At 36.2% G+C, this 19,167-nt stretch overlaps 1 protein-coding gene across 1 annotated transcript in view; it reads right to left on the reverse strand.

The window, feature by feature from the left end:
- Positions 1–9,820: 9,820 nt before the first annotated feature.
- LOC131075364 (uncharacterized) overlaps positions 9,821–19,167 on the reverse strand; it is a 175,148-nt gene continuing 165,801 nt past the window's right edge. Inside the window, exons 13-14 of the mRNA XM_058012190.2 lie at positions 10,523–10,828; positions 9,821–10,323 (exon numbers count right to left, since the gene is read on the reverse strand). Of these exons, the coding sequence (XP_057868173.2) occupies positions 10,132–10,323; positions 10,523–10,828 (498 nt within the window). The 3' untranslated portion in view covers positions 9,821–10,131. The remainder of the gene's footprint in view (positions 10,324–10,522; positions 10,829–19,167) is intronic.

Here is a 19,167-nt window from a genome sequence, read left to right on the forward strand (position 1 = left end):
ACTTCATCCGGTAATCCATAATCGGGAACACTACTATTAACAGATACATAATACACTCCTCCATCAAAGTCTCTTGCTTTTGTGCTCCCTCATAATAGAATATCTAGAAGATCACCATTATCATATTTTAATACCCAAATACAAAACTCTTGTACAGGTTTGAATAGCCTACAAACATCACTCCCAATTCTCACGATTGCCTCACTGAATGAATTTGTTGTATTTTGTGCAGAAACTTGTGCAGTACCTGCAATCGATGCATTCCACTCTGCCTCCACTGCTGCAATCTGCAACAATAAATCATCACTTCTGCAATCTGCCTGTTCTTCTTCAGGGTCATCCTCATTCGCTAGATTCAAGACTACATCCTCCTCACCTCGGGAGGCATCCTCCTCATCTTGGAAGGGAAACAAACCAGTCTCTTCTTCAAACAACGAATACAACAAACCCTCTTCTTCTTCAGCCAAAGTCTCCTCCTTTTTCTAGCCATCCCACCAATGATGTTTGGTTTCATCCCCCACTTGGACATCACTCTCTACCGAGTCTAGACTGCCAAGAAATTTTTTGATGACTGATTCGGCTTCATCATCTGATTCGACCTCGTCATCTGAAACTTCAGCCTATTTAGTGATAACATAAAAGCACCCAACTTCGAGATCAAACACAAGGTAAGGGCATCCATATCCAGGATCAACTATCCTATCGGATCCCATCTCTGCTCAACATTTCATCATAGCTATGATACCAATTGTTAGTAAGTGGATGTGAATTGTGGCTTGCACTCTGTTGGGTTTGAGGGTTGCGTTGATGAAGAAGAGAGAAATTTGATGGTGGCAATGCGTTTGCAGCTGTAAGTTATAACTTCTTAGTGTGATGTTGTTGGTATCGTTTTACAGTTTTTGTTTATGATACCATGAATAGCTGGTGTCACACTGGAGTGGGAGTTTTTTTTGCTGTCAGGAGCTGGTTGTCTTCATGTGATTGGAGATGTTGGTGTTTGTTATTATGCCATGGTAGGCTCTTGATTCTAGATTAGAGCGTTGGCATGATACAGGTTCTCTTGACAGGTTATGCTCATTGGAGCATGTGGTCTTCATTTGTGAAGATGCAAGATCAAGTTGTCATGTTGTGTTCCTAGGTAATGCAGACCTGCAGTGGGAGTTTTGACATTGGTCTTGTTAGCGCTCTTAGTATCAAGCACATTGGTTGATTGACCATGGAGGTGCTTTTGAAAGCTAAGAGGCTTGGGTGAGGCTAGAGTTCTCTTGGGATTAGAGAACATTTGTTGAGATGGTATCTCTTTAGAGGTTTCAGCAAGAAGACCGAGGAGCCTATACCTAGTGATGGACGTGAGTTCATTATGGACCTAGAGGAGATTGTTCTTGGACAAAGTCATTGTGACCAATGTATCTTGGAGGAGCATTCTTAGTCCCCACTCTTGGTCTACTTGGCAGATTTATCTCCTTGGAGGAGATGGTTCCTAGTTTTGGAATGATATTAAGTTTGATCTTCCTTGATTACAGGGGCTTACATCCATATTGGCTGGGTGTTGTTAATGCTTTCATTTGAGGAGGTAAAGGAGATCATACTTGACACAGCTAAGCACTTGGTGGTGTTGGTAGAAGGATGCGATATGGTTTGCATGGATGTTTCTTCCTAGAGTTTTTTTAAGTCATCTATTGTTGTTGTACTTTATTGTTTTTTAACAACAATATGTGGTCTTTTCATGAGGACTTGGAGGATGTCAAGTGAGTTTTTGCAGCAGGTTGGTTGCAGGTTGCAGGCCATTGTGATTTGATTATTGCCACACATTTTATGTTAGTGTTGATTGGTAGATTTGAGTAATTGGTTAACATTGTTCATGCACATGTGGATTGCTATGTAAGTGTCTACTAGTCTTTTGCACATCAATAGTTTTTGGTGTGTTTTGTTGGAAGATGAGATTACACAGAACTGTTGTATGGGTTGGATATGTTGGTATTGATTGGATGTGATTAGCAATTAGTTGTGGTTGGTATTCCAACTATGGTGATTGATGCTTAGCCTGATTATTACCATGGGATTTGGTGATTGTGTTTGGATATTGGTTGAGAATGGAAAGCAGAGAATATACTTCAAGTGGGAAGTTGTTCAGATGTGAAGTCGCAGCGTGAGTCAAACTTTAAGTGGGAGATTGTTGGGATGTGAAGTCTGACTCTTCATTTCATCTTCCCCATCTTTGTCCCTTTGTCTTCTCTTGAAGGCTATTGTATATAAATGAGGGCAAAGCCCTGTGTATGTAAGCTGCAATAATAATAAGATCTTTGCTTTGCTTTTCCTGTGGATGTAGCCAAATTGGTGAACCACGATAAATGCTTGCATTTGTGTATTATTTGTGTGTTCCCAATTTGTCTTTTGAATTAACAATCTTTTCAAACAAAGAATTTCTTCTTGATCTTCATGTCTTTTTTGATGATGATTATTGAGAAACTACATAAACATTTTCATTTTCATTTTCTTCTACATTGTTATTTTCTACCATCAAGATTCTTTGGAAGATCACTTCAATATTTCCTCCATTCATTTGGAGGAGGTTTGTTGGAACATGAGGATCTTGCTAAGAGTGGCGGACATTGCTTAGTAGAGGAACCATTCTTGTCAAATGTGTTGTAACTCGGGCATGGCATATGCTTTTAGTCTGATTTGGAAAAGGAAGCATCATTTTACTGTTATGATTTGCTACAAGATATGAAGGTTGAATGCGTTTATTATCGATTGGTGCATCGTTGAGAATTCGATTTTTACTATTATATAAGAATGATTGCTGAGTGAAACCTGTTTGCTTGCCCTGTTAGTGGCATGATAAAACAGTGATTTATGGAATACATTTTGGATAGCTTCCTATTATGTTTTCTTTGTATTACCCTACGGATCATGCATGTATCTAGTTAATAACCGATTGAAAAAAAAGAGATTAATTGTGCATTACTATTGATAGTGAAAATAATACTCAATAAAGGAAAAGAGAAAAGAATAAAAAAATCATGCTTTGTTAGCTGTGGATATACTATCATGCATAACTAAGACTATTTTGTCTTGTATAGCTATGATTATTCTGTCTTGAGCAGCCGATGTTTGGTTGATGCATAATGCCTAAGAATAAAGGTTGATTGCGTACCCATGCCATTGTATGTTGAGCAACATTCTATGAATCCAATCAGTTAATTAAGTTCGTTCATCTTCAAATACAGATACTCATGCTATAAGAAAACAATATTCAATACAATTGAATCAGTTTTGATCTTATAATTCAGCAAATGAAAAATAGAATTTTAATGAAACATGCGTATGATTATCTGAATCTATGAGATTCTTACATTAAGTCGTGTGCTAATTTGATCAATTAATCTTGAGGTTAATGATGAATTGTTAGGATCCACCTTAGGTCAGATTTATATGGGTTATAGTTAATGTGTGGTTGGTTAATGTCATAATATAAAAAAAAAGGTCGTTATGGTCATTAATGTCAGTAGACATAGGATTGTTAGATAAGAGTCTAATGAGTTAGTTGAACCTATATGATTTGTTAGTCAGTTGTACTCTAGTATGAAGAAGTCGAGTAAGGGTGGTGAAGTTTGGCAACACTTGTGTGCACTTATTTTAAAACCTTGGCCAAGGTGGTGCTACATTTAGCATGCGATCGTCAGTTCACTTGAACCATATAAACCTTCTAGTTAGATGGTCATACTAGTTAGGAGTTATCTATAGTGCGTAACCAAGTAGTTGCGTATAGGTTCTAAACATTAGACTCAAATGACAAAGTGGTAGTTAGAACTATTCCTTGTATGCAGCAACTTCATAACAAGGTGGCCAATTAGTTTGGACTGACTTCATTAGTATGGTGGGAAAAATATTTATGTTTGACAGTTGACTTTACGTGATTAATAATGATCAAGTTTATGATCAGTGAATGATCGTAATTAAAGGTGCATCCTAGATGCTACATAGACATTTTAATGTATGATCAACTTTATGTGATTGAATTTATGATATACAATTTGTGGTAGTCAACTTTATGGGACAGACAGTATTCAGCGATTATAAGTCTTTGTATTATCGACTTCATGGAGACTAAAACAACGACTCAGCCTTTAATGACGACTTGAAGAATGGAACAGCACCTAAAGAATTAAGCGCAGATAATTAGAAACAATAAGTAATATGCTAAAACAAACAACAAATGAAAGGATGCGATATAGTTTGTTTGTCTAGTTGAAAATACAATTCAACGATCTGTTCAGTATTTTCTAAGAAGTGGTGATTATGTTAGACAAGACAACGATTATGTGGAGTATATTGAAGGAATTAATTAAGCAGATTTAAGAAGGAAAAAGAGAATGTGTGATAAAAAGATAAAATAAGAAGAGAAAGGGAGGAAGTAAAACACACAGATTTGAAAAGAAGAAAATAATAGAAGATTACTGTGTGGAGGAGGATACTTGAAGATATAGAAGATCACTGTATGAAGGAAATATAAAAGATCAGGAAAAGTTATATAGGACATAAGAAGCATATTGGAGAAGTCTTTTGAAGGGTTTATGAGCAGATACAAAAGAGATTTATGAGCAGAATTAAGAGAGATTTCTGAGCAGATTCATGAAGAGGTTTTGAGCAAACTTAGAGCAGTATTAGTTCGTGAAAAAGGGAATATATGATGCATCACTCAAGAACTTATCTGTGAAAGAAAAGATATCTGCAATCAGATTTGACTTTGTCATCCATTAACATTCACAAGAAGATAATCGAACAAGTAGAATCTATTTTTTACCATTCAAATAGACGTGGAGCAATAAGAATGATATGTAAATGACCATCATTTGTTGAAGAAGCAATATTCAAGATGGAATTTAGTTTTCATTTGAAAGTTGGTTGTGTTTCTCAAAGGAAAGATTTGTGTCTCTTGTTAAGTCCGTGCTTAGTTGAGGGGGTTGTTGTCTCGAGTTAAGAGGATTGGTGTCTCTTGTAGGTTGGAGCCTATAAAGTTGTAAGAAGATTTTATATATGAGCAATATTGTGTCATAATTTTCTCTCGCAAAAGTTTCTATGTAAAAAATTGAGTGTTATTGTGTTCTTCTCATGTGCATAATTATTGAAGTTGAGTAAATTATATTATTTTGCTTGATAAAGTTTTAAATTGATTTAAAGTTGCATCATACTAATTCACCCATCCTCCCTCTCATCCCTCCCACCCTGTGTTTTCTTCAGCTAGTTCCCTCAACATTGTTCTAATTTCTAGAGAATTCTTACAAAATATCTCTACTTATCTCAAATTCATATTAAATTTTTCTAGAAGCAATATAGACACTTCCCTCTTATGAAATGGCATGCTACGGGTTTTTCAACAACTCTTCCCCTAATCCCCTTGGTTTGCGAACCTTCTAATAATTTTGGTAACTCCTTAACTATTATTGTAATCTTTTTAGACTTCTTATTATTGAAGATTCTCCTTGTGCCTTTGGTAAACACATTCTCTTTAATATCTTGGAGTATTTCAACATGTAGATCTTGAGGATAAATGTAATGTTGTGCCATGATTTAATGTGCACTGTGATTTTCTTTCTTGATGTACTAGCATATTGCAATGGTTCAAAAAAAAAAAAAAAAACTAAAATTCTATCGAATGATCTTACAAATCTCAATTCTATAATCCAATCCGTAATGTCCCCTTCTCATTAGTCCGCAGATATTCATGGGATTGGCCAATCACTTGACCCTCGTAGGCCAAGAGGATTGATTAGGGGGTCGTTTTGCAGTGATTCACGACTTCACATTTCATGTCTACTTGATGTTATGGCGAAATAAAGAGATTACACATATTGCGAGACGTGTGCACTTTAATTATAATTTAATAGTATTTTAAAAGTGCAATTAAATTAATTTGTAATAAAATAATAAAGTGTACCTACAGGATAAGAAGAGAATCTTCTAGAAGGAATCACATGATTGGATATGAGAAGAATAAATAGAGGAAGGTGGTTCATTGTTGAGTATCAATTGTTGTGAATATCTCTTCTTGTGTAAGACTTGTGGAGCCGAAGGGTTTTCTACAGACAATCATTTGGGAACGAAAACTCCCGATGGTTAGCATAACTAAGGAGGTAAGAGATCTTCCGAAGGGTTGCTATTGAGAGAGGGAGACAAATTAGTCTTCCTAAGTGTGCTTATCAAGTTTGTCATATGTTCATGGTGGATGGGTTCGTTGAATTTTCAGATTGACAGATTGAGTGTCCATTGCATATCGATATTTCATTAGAAAGGGTAGCCGATCCTATTGGAGGAGCATTGGGGGTGTATTGTGAGTTTGCTGATCATATCTCAGGTTTGAAACCAAATTGAGCTCCTAATCCCAAACCCATGATTTTATTCATTCTTCAGCATTGAAGCATCAAATCCCATATTAGAGGCCAGCGATATTTTTGGGGGTGAAAGGCGATTCTTCTTGTGACATTTGAAGGAGATATTGTAGACAAATCAATGTTATATCAGTCTGAATCAGAATCATACCAGTCAGCTCCCATCCTTCGATTTTTTTCATATCTCATTCATTCGGCATCAAAACTCATTATTATAGATAGCGCCGCACTTGCGGAGGAAGGGCGATCATTTTGGTAGAAGGTTGAAGGACTTCTAGCTGTCATCCATTAATATATCAAACCTTCATTAGCAGCAGTAGGGGCGATTTGTCAAGGAAGGCGAATTCACTCATTGGAGACTCCCTAGTCCATGATATTACTTGCATCTTCAAGGTGCCATATTCCAGGTTTATTTGCCTATAATAATTTGTTGTAATCTCAGTTTGAATGTATGAGTTAGTAGTTGTCATTTGTCTTCAGAAGTCTGAAAGTGGTCAATGAATATCAGTCAATGTGTTTGATTATATCACTGTCATTGTAATGTCTCATTTGATCATCATATGAATAAAGAAGGAAGGAGTATAGATTGCATCTTCATTCATGAATTTTCTGAGGGTGTATGACAACTGTTTGTTAAAATGTCAGCTTGTTGTTAGCACATGATTTTTGGGCCTAGTTTATATAATACAACGTTAGATAGTTGTATATGCATCCCTAGTAAACTATCAATCAAGAAGAGTCATTAGAAGTTGTTAATTCATGAGATATACATGTGTGATGACCATCATATCAGACTGAAAAACTCTGTCAGCATAACACACAAATCTCATAACAGCATAACACGCAGTTTGGACAGTTAAATATTCCTTGTTTTCATTCATTTCAGTACAGGGGACATTTCACAATCAAACATTCTTCATATTAAGAATTATTCATCCTATTTTGAGATATCCATTTGTGGACAAATTTGGTGTGAAGCCTATCTTGGGTTGGCAATGATACTAAGTTTACTATAGGAAATATGAATACACTACTAACTCAGAGAATTATAAAGTAAGGATTTGAACTTTTACTTTTATTCAATATTTAAATATTGTGTGTGACTCATCCTTGGTTAAGATTTATTAACAAACACCTTTGCACTAAGCTTCAACTAATTAAAGATGTATTTTCTAATTTGAACATGACGCAATCCATCTACTCACTAACAACTTTATTTATTACATCTTTTAGCCAAGTTACTACAACATTAAGAGGCTACATAATATCTAACAAAGAAAAAATGTTCACCCACACTAAAGATTATTTCAATAGACATTTTGTTTTTGCTTGTCTACTTTCTTTCTATAATGATGAAAAACACATCATTAGCATAGTTTCCTATTTATTTTGGACATGTTCTAACTCTCTTCCCTCATCCAATACATTAGTGCCCGAGTGGTATATTTCCATGCAAGAGTTTGAATATTGTTTGTACCTTATTCCATTGCCCATCCATGAGTAGCTCAAATCTATCATTCACATTTGTTGTTTTTAATCCAGGGTCAAAATCACAACTATAGTTCTAAGTTCCAAATTTCCAACTTCAAATCTTAGTATGGGTCCAAGCCAACTCACCTCCAACTAGCCATTGTCTGCCAGCTCAAGCAGATTATATTCAAATTATGGTGCCAAATTTTGTGTAAGAGGACAAACCCTACATCAATTTAGACCATCCAATATTGACTAGAAAGCATTCACGTATCACTAGACCATTATCTAAGGGGCGTTGTGATGCTGTCTGATCTTATAAGGACGATATAGCCATCCACATTTCTGTTTGGTGCATCTTCTAACATGTTCAAATTGTTAAATAAATCTAAGAATTCGACTAAGGCAAAGGAGAGAACAAGTCTCCTCCCATGCCTAGCATGCAAGCTCTAGTAAAGTCTCTAGGCACCACCAAGGCTATATAATACTTGTGCAGATAAAAAATGTAGAGATCAAAGGCTGCAATAAAAATTCAAGTCATGATTATGGGGATCACTTGTGTAGGTGTGTGATTGAACTTCAACCAAGTGCAAGTAATATTCTAGTTTATAGGAAATTCAACACCTTGTATCTAATAGCAGAAACCAGAGTCCGTTCACCGAGTCCGAGTTACAACAAAGCTTCATCTTATCATGGGAAAAGCTAAGTACTTGCAGCTTGTTTGTCAATTTCAAAAAGTTTGTTTGTCTAATTTCTAGCTCAACCCTTTAAGATAAGTTAAACTTATTGTGGTTGCTTCGTTGCTTTTATTTACACTTGTTTATTTAAAAACGAATCTTATTATAACTACTACATTTCTTTTCATTTTCAAGGACAAATTATTTCAATAAGATTCCAGACACATCTATCAATTCTGCCATGCAAACTCTTTGTACGATTCCAGAAACCTTTATCGATATGTAGTAAAGGAAAAACCTCAGAACTCACAAGAAAATTGCTCTAATACTAATGTTCTCTGTCATCCCCTTAAAACTTGACTACTTTATACCCAATCTCAAATTCGTGCTAAAAACTTTTAAAGGTCATTAGCGCAGCCTTTTTTTCCTTAAATTAAAAGAAAAAACTGTTATTTGATCAGTTTATTTTGACAAATCAAAATGCTACATGGTGCAGGGCCCAAGATAGACATGTACAAAAAATTTGCAGAGGAACATAAGAATACCGAAAAAAAACAAAGAATAAAAAATTATTGTCTATTAAGCTCTCCTTAAAGCATAATTTATATTTTAAATGAAAACACTCTAGCCTGTTTGTCTCAAAACATTTTTTTGCAAGAATTTTGTCATACAAAATGTTGTGCAGCTTTTGTTGATTTCAGCACAGTTCAATTCTCGGCTCCCATAGACTACCTGGTTTTGTGGATGTCATTAAAAGCTTTCATTTCATGATGTTTGACATCATGAACAATAATAACCCAAATAAATAGCAATAGACCCTCACTATGGTAATCTATAAAGAAAAAGTATTTGACAATAAACATGCAGAGATGGTTCATAAAAACTAATTTTCAGTCAACTTTCTCACAGCCTAGTAAAAATCATAAAGATGGAAACAATTTAATTAATTGAATTTTCTGTATCATTAATTTGATTTTAGTGATTATGGACTAACTAGGACTAACATAACCATGCCATTGTATGGCAATTATATTGCTATATCTATGTGCCCTACCAGAGATCATGGTGTTTTCAAAATGAGTAATCTAACTGTAAGAAGGTGCTCAACGGTCTGATCTTCATTAGGTTCTCCTTGAATCAATTAGTTTAAAGGTTGTGCCCAAATCCATATTGCATAAGTATATAATATGTATGGGTGTGGAATCAGTGCATGGCACAATTTTTATCTTGCGCGAACCTGCTAACAAAGAGTCTCAAGACTGGATGATTCAAATACAACCATTAACAATAAATGATCTTCTTGAATTCAGATTACTTGTTATCCTCAATTGAAATTTTATAATACAAAAAATTGGCAAGAGATTATATAATTATTCTTACAAATTGATATGATCTGCTGTTAACTTTACTGGAACTGTGAAGCATTAGGAGAGACACCATGAAACAATGAAAACTCATTGTGGCACTAATAGATTCAACTTTGGCCAGGCATCATTTCAAAGCCATGTTATAAATACAGAGGATGAATGCACATCACATGAATTCAAGAAGCCATTGTGAGGCAATAAATATTTACTATTTAGTGATAACTGCTATTTAAAGCCATTCATCACTTGGTCAAGTTCATCAATTTTTGAGAGCAACAATTTTTTCTCCCGTTGCAATTGCAACATATATGCTTCCTGCTCTTCTTCAACACTCTCTAGTTCATCCAAAGTTAAACATATCTTTTCAGGGTCCCCATCTTCTGCCAATGATTTAACTTTCTTAATGATTGCACGGACCTGCAAAGATAAAAGCATTCATGTTGTGATTTTTTTTAAAACATGTATGGTTTTACTAAATAACTTCACATGAATAATGAAGAGTCTCTACAGGACAAAGCAAGAGAAATCTAAAGACTATAAACAAGAAATATGCTTAAGTTGCTTGGTTATACTTGAGAGCTTTCAAATGAGAAAGTTTTAATAGATTGGCTTTTACCTTTCCAGATAATTTATGCACTGGCGTTATGCCAGAACTACTGGGTGATGATCCTGTTTTCTTCAATTTTTCTGGCATTCTTCTTGTCACTTGCACACGTATTTCTCCCTTCTTAACTCCTTGTAAAGGAATCCATTTGTCTACCGTCTGGTTTGGCGGGAGCCTTTCATACTCAACCTTACAGTCCCCTATGTTTGATGTTGGCAATACAGCATTATGATCCCTCACATGCAGCACTAATGGACTGCCTGTGTCAGGGAACTCCAAGGTTTGATTCCACTGAGGATTGAGTGTCTTATACATAACCTGCACAGGAATAAGTAAATCATGTAGGTTAGCACTTACTAGTCAGTAAATGCGATATATTCTTCTGCAATCACCTTAACTACAGTTTCCTTAATAGTGCTTGCAAGTTTGGTACTTTTTGACATATTAATACTTAACACAACCAATATTCACTTTTTAGGTAAATATTGTCCAGTAACACTAAAATGCAAGATACATTAATAAAGGGCATGCATAATTGCTTAAGGAAATCAACCATTTCATATAGCGAGTAGCAGGATTACGAATAAAATTGATTGTGAATATATATAAAGTTTAAATCCTGGGTGGAAAATTTGTACTCAGGAAAAACTTGGCAGCCCAAATTTTTGACGCAGACTTGGCATATAAAAAAATAACAGCAGCATACAATAAACTTAAATAGTGCATGAGACAAAAAGAATAAAATTAGAGAATACATAACGCTATTCTGATAGCAGAATTCCTAGGAGCTAGGAATGACTTGGAAAACCATGAGTATAAATGGAATTAAATTACTCAGGATTTAATTGGACCCACCAATGCACCACAACAAACAAATTCCACATGCGGCCATTCTACTATCTTCTATAGATCCAATTGTGCATCGCTCTCAATTCTTCATCCCTCGATCTACTGAATCAGCCAAAACCCACCAAATGTTTGTTGAATACCAAACCATCATCCTTTACATTGGGATATAATACATTGGGTTTTACATAAAATCCCTAAGGAATCGAATAGGCTTCACCATTTTAGAGGTTGAAACATTTTTTTCAACTCGTTGGTTGAATCTAGACGAATCAATTTTGATGTGACGATTCCAAGCAGATTGTAACGCAATTCAAAAGTTGGGTGTAGTTTCCCTCCACCCTCAACGAATTCAAAATCCTTTGCCTACGACTCATCACCAATATGTGTGCGTGTGTGAGAGAGATAAAATAGTCAGCTATATATTTATCATTTTATTATTCAACTATAAATTATGAATTTACTAGTTTCAAATTTTAATGCTAAATAATATAATAATACTCTATTAAGTTTAATCTATATTTATAAATATAAACATTTAACAATAAAGATTATAATATATAGCAACATATGTTGTCAAAAGTTTTAATATTGCATTTTTATATGATAAATATAATATTTTTATTTTTATTTTTATTTACATTTTTTTATTATTATAATATTTAAATGTATATGAAATCAAAATTAGTTTTAGAATTTAAACTAGTATAGTGTACATTATACTACATATTCTATAATAATAATAATATAAAATTACAATTAAAAACTTGTATGTGCTTTACACTGATAACATTCTTAAATATTAATACAAAATTAAAGGGAAAACCTCTAAATTAAATTTTAAAATAATTAATATTTTAATTGCACTATTTTTTTATAATACATAATAAATATTAATTGCTAATTTTAAATTTAAAAATAGGATAAGAATTTAAAAGTTTGACATTTATTGTTCAATAATTGTTTTTCAATAATGGCAGAGAGTGAAGCTCCATTGCTCAACCCACCTTCAAAACTGACCCAAGTTCACCTTTATGGAGGCATGTACAAATGGTAAAACAAATTTGAGGTGGTGGAACATTTGTTTGTACATTCAGTATCTGATCAAAAGTATACTAGCTCATAAAATCAATTAAAACACCATTTTTATATCATTTCCAACATGGGAATCAAAGAGTGTCTTGGCAAAATATGTTAAAGGTTTGCCACCTCATCAAATAGCAAAGTATATTACAGAGCAAGAGGAAGTAGATGCAAGATTTGCCCTTAGCACAAAGCATCCTTTGAGGAGAGGAAGAGTATCATGAAGGCCCCCTGCTTGTCCATCTTACAGTGTCTTCTTTGATGTTATAATAGAGAGCCACTCATTTTTGCATAGGAATGAAGAAGAGCCCACTAATGTGAAGAGATTGAGGGGGTCATTAGAGAGAGCATTTCAAAATGACACGAGAGAGATTCTAGATCAAACAATTGCAAGATGTCTCTATATAAACGTTTGTCCTTCAATGTTGTTTACTCACTATATTGGTAAGATATGTTGAGAAAGTAAATGAGGCTCCACAAGGGTACATAGAGCTAGATTATAAGACAGTGCACAATACTTAATAGGAAAGAAGTTAATAGATATGGCCATTTCATTGGCTCTCATTAAGAATTCAGGGAAACAAACAAAGGTTTCCATTGTTTCCAATGGATGGAAAGGATGCGATAAATTGATCCTTAATCAACGTGATTGCAATATCACTTAAAATAGCAACACGTTTGAAAGCAGTGGATTGTGAGGAGTAGGTGAAGAAGGTACAATTTAAAACATTCTTATACAATGCATTCAAGAAGTGGGTCCTCAAAATGTTATCCAAGTAATAAAACACAATACAAAGAATTATAGAGTAGAGGGTAAGTTGGTTGAGACACATTTTTCAAATATATTTTGGACATTTTGTGCTATCTACTACCTCAAACCTCATGCTATAAAAATTGGGCAAGAAAATAAATTGTACCAAACAAGGCTACGTTGAGGCTTTAAAAATTCCAAATGTTTATCATGAACCACCACACGTCGTGGGCCATGTTTAGATCATTCTCACAATTGGAATTGTTGAAGGCAATTGAAACACTATATTTTTTTGATTTTACATTTCACTTAAGTAATTAGGAATTACAATTTTATTTTTTAAAATTTAACCATGCTTCTTTGTATTTTTATTTTTATTTTAAAATTTTGAATAGGTTGTTGTGATCCAATCTACATCCAACACGATCTATCTCAAAATGACTTTAGAAGGTGTGGGAGTCATTTTGTAGCATGGTCATTAGCCATAGTTGGTCCCTATATGATGAAGGGCTACTCAACCCAACACTCACACATAAAACAACAATAGATAATAACACAGAAAATGCAAGAAGAAAAATACCTACTTTTGATTTCTTCAATACAATAGAATTACCAGTGTTCGACGGGGACGCGTCCCCCCCCTTTTTGGGCACGTCCCCCCGTTAGAAACGTCTCGGGGATGGGGACACGATGCCCCCCGCCATCCCGCCACCGCCACCCAAGCGCCGCCGAGACACGGAGACGTCCCCGCATCTCCTAGGGAGACGGGGAGACGTGGAGACGTCTCCAGTTGATCCACCAGTAGTAGAGACAGAGACTAAAGGTGCACAAGCGGTAGGTCCAGCAACAGTAGATCTAGCACTAGCAGCACCTTGCCCAACATCCCTTACAGTTCGTATAGTAGCATCCCTTCCAGTCCCAGTTTAAGTTGAACCTATTGATCCAGCCCCTGCAATAGAAGTCTAGGCAAAGGTAGCTAGGGCAAGGTTGAAAGCAGCACCTGTTAATTGAGTCTACTAAGCAGCATCAATAGCAGAGACTACAAATCCTATCGTTGTTGACTCAGCAGTTGACCCTGAAACAGGTGATTATAGCCTCCAGGTGTAGAGACAGAGCGAGACCCAGAACCTGTTAATGTGCTAGTTGTCCAGTTTCTTATTGAGTTATAAAGTTTCAGAAGCAGATCCCATAGAATTTTAAGGGGCCATATACAAATATAGGTCTCGTGCCAGTGGACTTAGTTGACTCGGAAGCAGCCATAGCACCAACATCAGTGGAAAGAGAACCATTACCCGCCACCGCCACCCAAGCGCCGCCGAGACGCGGAGACGTCCCCGTGTCTCCCAGGGAGACGGGGAACGTCTCCCCGTCTCCCTGGGAGACGCGGGGACGTCTCCGCGTCTCGGCGGCGCTTGGGTGGCGGTGGCGGGACGGTGGGGGGCGTCGCGTCGCGTCGCAAAGACATCCCCGCGTCTCCCAGGGAGACGGGGAGATGTGGAGACGTCTCCTTGGGAGACGTCTAGGCATCTCCCAGAGAGACATGAAGACGCCTCCACATCTCCTTGGGAGACGTTTGGGCGTCTCCCCGTCCTTCGAGAGACGTGCAGACGTCTCTCCAAGGACGGGGAGACGCCCAGATGTCTCCTGTCGCCCCCACGTATATGCAATATTTAATATTAAAATTTTTATAAAAAGTGACTTTTTAAGTTTTTTGAGGGTTAAGGGGTAACTCTAATTGGACGTGGGCCAAAAGAAAAATAACACCCGACGCCTTTAGAACATAATAAAAGTATTTTTGGCCTTGCGGGGTGCTGCCCCTCGACCCCACCCTGTATCGCGACAGGGAACGTGCAAGGGGCGCTGCCCCTCGACCCCACCCTGTATCGCGACAGGGAACGTGCAAGGGGCGCTGCCCCTTGACCCCGCAAGGGGCGATGCCCCTTGACCCCAACTTGGGGGCGCTGCCCCCAAACCCTCGTTGAAAAATATAGGGGGAAACCGCACCGATAGAAGTAGGGAAAATCTAACCTCCGAGTCTGATTAGGCTCCATATAACAACACAACTTAGAAATCTTGGTATTTAGATTTAGTATTTCAAATTTCCTATAGTCTCATTTGAAATATAAATCTTACACTGTAATACTGTCATACATCTTTTCAAAACTAGTTTTTCAAGTACTATATGTATATGTATAACTATATCAGCACCACCACCCCGCCACCCCCCCCGCCGCCGCCCCCCCCGCCGTCCCCAAACTTAGGCCCTTGGTCCCCCTGTCCCGGAAACGTGTCCCCGCGTCCCCCCGTCCCCAACACCCGTGGAACACTAAGAATTAGAAATTCAGAAAGTGCAGTGCTATAGCCACATGGGCTTAAATCATTACAAAGAAAATCAACTCTCTAAGAAAACTCTACAATTTGGAGACACTATGCATTTATGGAGCTATCTTCTACAACCTTCGTTCACCTCTTTATTTGGCACCAATAACCACCTTAGAATGTTCTAGAAAGTGTAACTCCCCCTTTTTCGATGCTAGAGATCCAGCCGTTTGTTTTCCTACCCAGGAAGATTTTTCATTTGAAACTTGAAATTTGGAAGCACAACTTCTGAGAGCCATAACTTTTGACTCGAGTGTCTGATTTATCAAAAATAAATCCTTCATTGTCAAGACCAGCTATAACACATTCATCATCACTAAATAAACTCACAAAATTGTCTTACTCCATAAAACTTTACAATTTTCTGATCAGACCAAGATGATCAGCTAAGGAGGGAAGCAATCGCATTATTTATTAAGCAACGGTCTTATTATCATAAAGATGCAATCATAATCTTAATAGATTACAGCTTGCATACAATCAGATTACGGCTTTTATTACAGTCCTTAAGACTCAATAAAACGACGATTCTATTAAGAGTCACTTAATAGATTAAAGATGACAATGATCAAACATAAAATCTGAAATAGGGAAAGTTGTGGTTTATTCTCCTGCTTCTAGCAATTTCTATTAACATCATCTTATCCTTCATGATCTTCTGTGAAAGCTAATCGGACCAGCATGTAAATCGTTAAAGAGAAATTAGTGCCAACATCAATTAGAAAGTCATCAACATAGTGATTAAAGAAGATAACAATATGTTATGAAGGGATCCAATGTGAAGAGACACATCCTTGCTGAGAGGGCAGCCACTTTCCAAAGGGGCACCTCTCTTCATGAAATCATCGAGGTATAGATGGAGGAAGATCCAAGGAAGAAAGGCATCATCAAACATCAGCAGATAGAATCAATTATCACCGTGTAACAAGACAGATAGTTTGCAGTCCAGACATAGAAGTAGTAGACTTATAACTATTTCAGATCAATATAACTACATCTACTAATACTTTCATCTTGCAGTATATATCTGCCTATGTGTTATTATTAATGTTTATCTCAATCTATATATACGTATTTATGACTGGCTATCGAATGTATGACTGCAATAATTGTGTGAAACCTCTATCATGAATGGAAGGAAGGAGGTGTAGAAAAGAGGGGAATTAAAAGCTTGCCATCTAAGTAGGCCATCCTACGGATGTCCATGTTGCCTGCCCCTAGGGCCAAGAGGGCAAAGATCCGCTCTTGGGCTTAGATAGGATAATCAAGAAAACCAGACTACGATCTTCTCTCTAACTCTACAATGATGGCTGTTGTCTTTAAGGGGATGAGACAGATGGGAAAAGCAAGTACGCCACCCGGTGGATGTCCATGTTGCCTGCCCATCGAGGCCAAGATGGTGAGTGTCCACTCTTGGGCTTAGTGTGGAGATGGCTTTGGGCAGACTTATCATGTCTTTCCTCCTAAACCCTAATGCGTTTGAATATATATATATATATATTCCCTTGGTTATGGTTGTAGGATTCAAATCCAAGATCGTATTGTTTAAGGAGATCTCTTTCTTAGTAAAGATGTAACCCTAACTTATTCTAGGGAAAATTTGGAAGGGGACATTACATATAATATATTGTTGAAAAGCTCACAAAGAGATCTATAATGCCAAGATAATTTTGTCCACCTTTTCAGTTTTTATGAGGCTTCTAAGGGCTTCAAATTTGAGTTTGAAATTTTATAAAAGAAATTTCTTAGGACAAAAACTTCAATATCTCCCAAATGATGCAAAATATTGAGATAATTCTTTCACCATTCACTTTATTTTTCAATTTCAATCTTATGAGTCAATTTTCATGTGCATATGTGCCTGTATAGGCCAACATACTAAAAATAGCAGGTGATTATTTTTTGCCTTTCCAAACTTTTGACTGTCCTACACCTTGTAAGTGTCATCATGAGCTCCAAAACAACTAAAGAAACCTACAAAACAAAAGGAAAATACAAGTTTTTTGGGTGATGCAAAATTGCTCTTACACCACTAGATGCTCCTGCATCACTATAGAGGCAATCCAATAGTAAGAGGGTAGCAAATGTAAAGAAGATGATCCTAAATGACACTTGGTAGGACCAAGTGGAATATCTTCTTACTTTCCCCAAGCCCGTCATGAGTATGACCCATTTTACAAACATATGAATGAATTTTAATGACGTCCATGAGATCACCTTTAACAATTCTCAAGTTCCTTTTGGTGTCCACTCTTCTGTCCTGATCAAGAAACTTGCAGTTTTGTGAAGTCTTGCCTTCTCAAATAGTTCATTTAGACTTCTCACCTTCAAATTGTTTTCATACTGTAAATGAATATCTTCATATGTTGCACAATTAATGATGAAGTGCCATTTAGTTTCAACCACCCCTTTACTATAGAAAATACAAGTTTTTTCTTCTCACTCTTCCTTGGGGACTATCCATCTACCCATCTCACATCTAAGATGATGGGAACTAGTTCTCATTTGTGCAACTAAAAGTCTGGCCTTTCCCTTAGTTGCAGCCCTTAGGTAGTCTTTTTCATCATGCTCTCCCAAGGGATTGAACTCTTCGATTATAACGTGCTTTTTTTCGACCAATCTGTTTTGTCCACATGGCAGTCCTAAATTTTTCTAACACACTTTTTTTATCTCTTTGACAAACCATGTTTGGGAAAGGTAGACAATGGCAATGATTAATGACTGAGAAGATGAAATCAGTCACAAATGAAAAATAGAAAGATCCTAAAGAAACTTTCTTTTAAAAGGTTGTGTTGAGCAATGAAACAAAATTTTTCATTGACTCCAAAATTTTACAATAATGAGATTCTTGTAATGTCATCCATGGTGCCACCATATAGAGATGCAGAAGCTAGTGAAGGGTATAGGAAAGGACTTACTAATTCTTCTCTAATCCTAAAATGAAGGATTTTGTTACAAATGAGTTTGCTGAGTTTATAACTTTCAACTATCAAAGAGATTTTACTCTCCATGACAAGTATAGGAAGGATACTCACACTTCTAAGTAGTTCAATGACCATACATTACCATAACTATAAACTCTTGTGATCATAATTTTATCATAAGATTCTTAATTTTTATTGCACTCTCTAAATTTGAATTGTTTATCATTTTTAAAATAAGAAAATTACCAATTACAAATTTGAAGTTTGACTTACAATTTTATAATTGCAACTCCCACTTTGCTTCAATAGGTTGTTAGTTCCTCTTCATCTAAGTGGGATTGGAGTACATACTCCTTCATCCACTCAATGAAATGCAACCAACTAGCAACAAGACTTTCTTGTCTGATTTTAAAGCCCCTTTATTGGCAGGGAAATTGGATCATATTGTTGAAGAGCAGCTTTTCAAAACTTGTCTTCAGATCATAGAAGAAACAACAGACCAAGTTTTATCTCAAAGAAAATATAAATCATGCAATGAGTTAAGTGTTGGGCTGCATAATCAGGGAAAATATTGGAATCTAGAAAATTGTTTTTTCAGGTACTATTGGTTGGCTCTCTTTGGTTATTTAGATAAACCTTTGCAGTTTAAGATATGTTCACATTATCTTCCCAAT

Source organism: Cryptomeria japonica, chromosome 2 (assembly GCF_030272615.1).
Source record: "Cryptomeria japonica chromosome 2, Sugi_1.0, whole genome shotgun sequence".
NCBI classification, from domain to species: domain Eukaryota; kingdom Viridiplantae; phylum Streptophyta; class Pinopsida; order Cupressales; family Cupressaceae; genus Cryptomeria; species Cryptomeria japonica.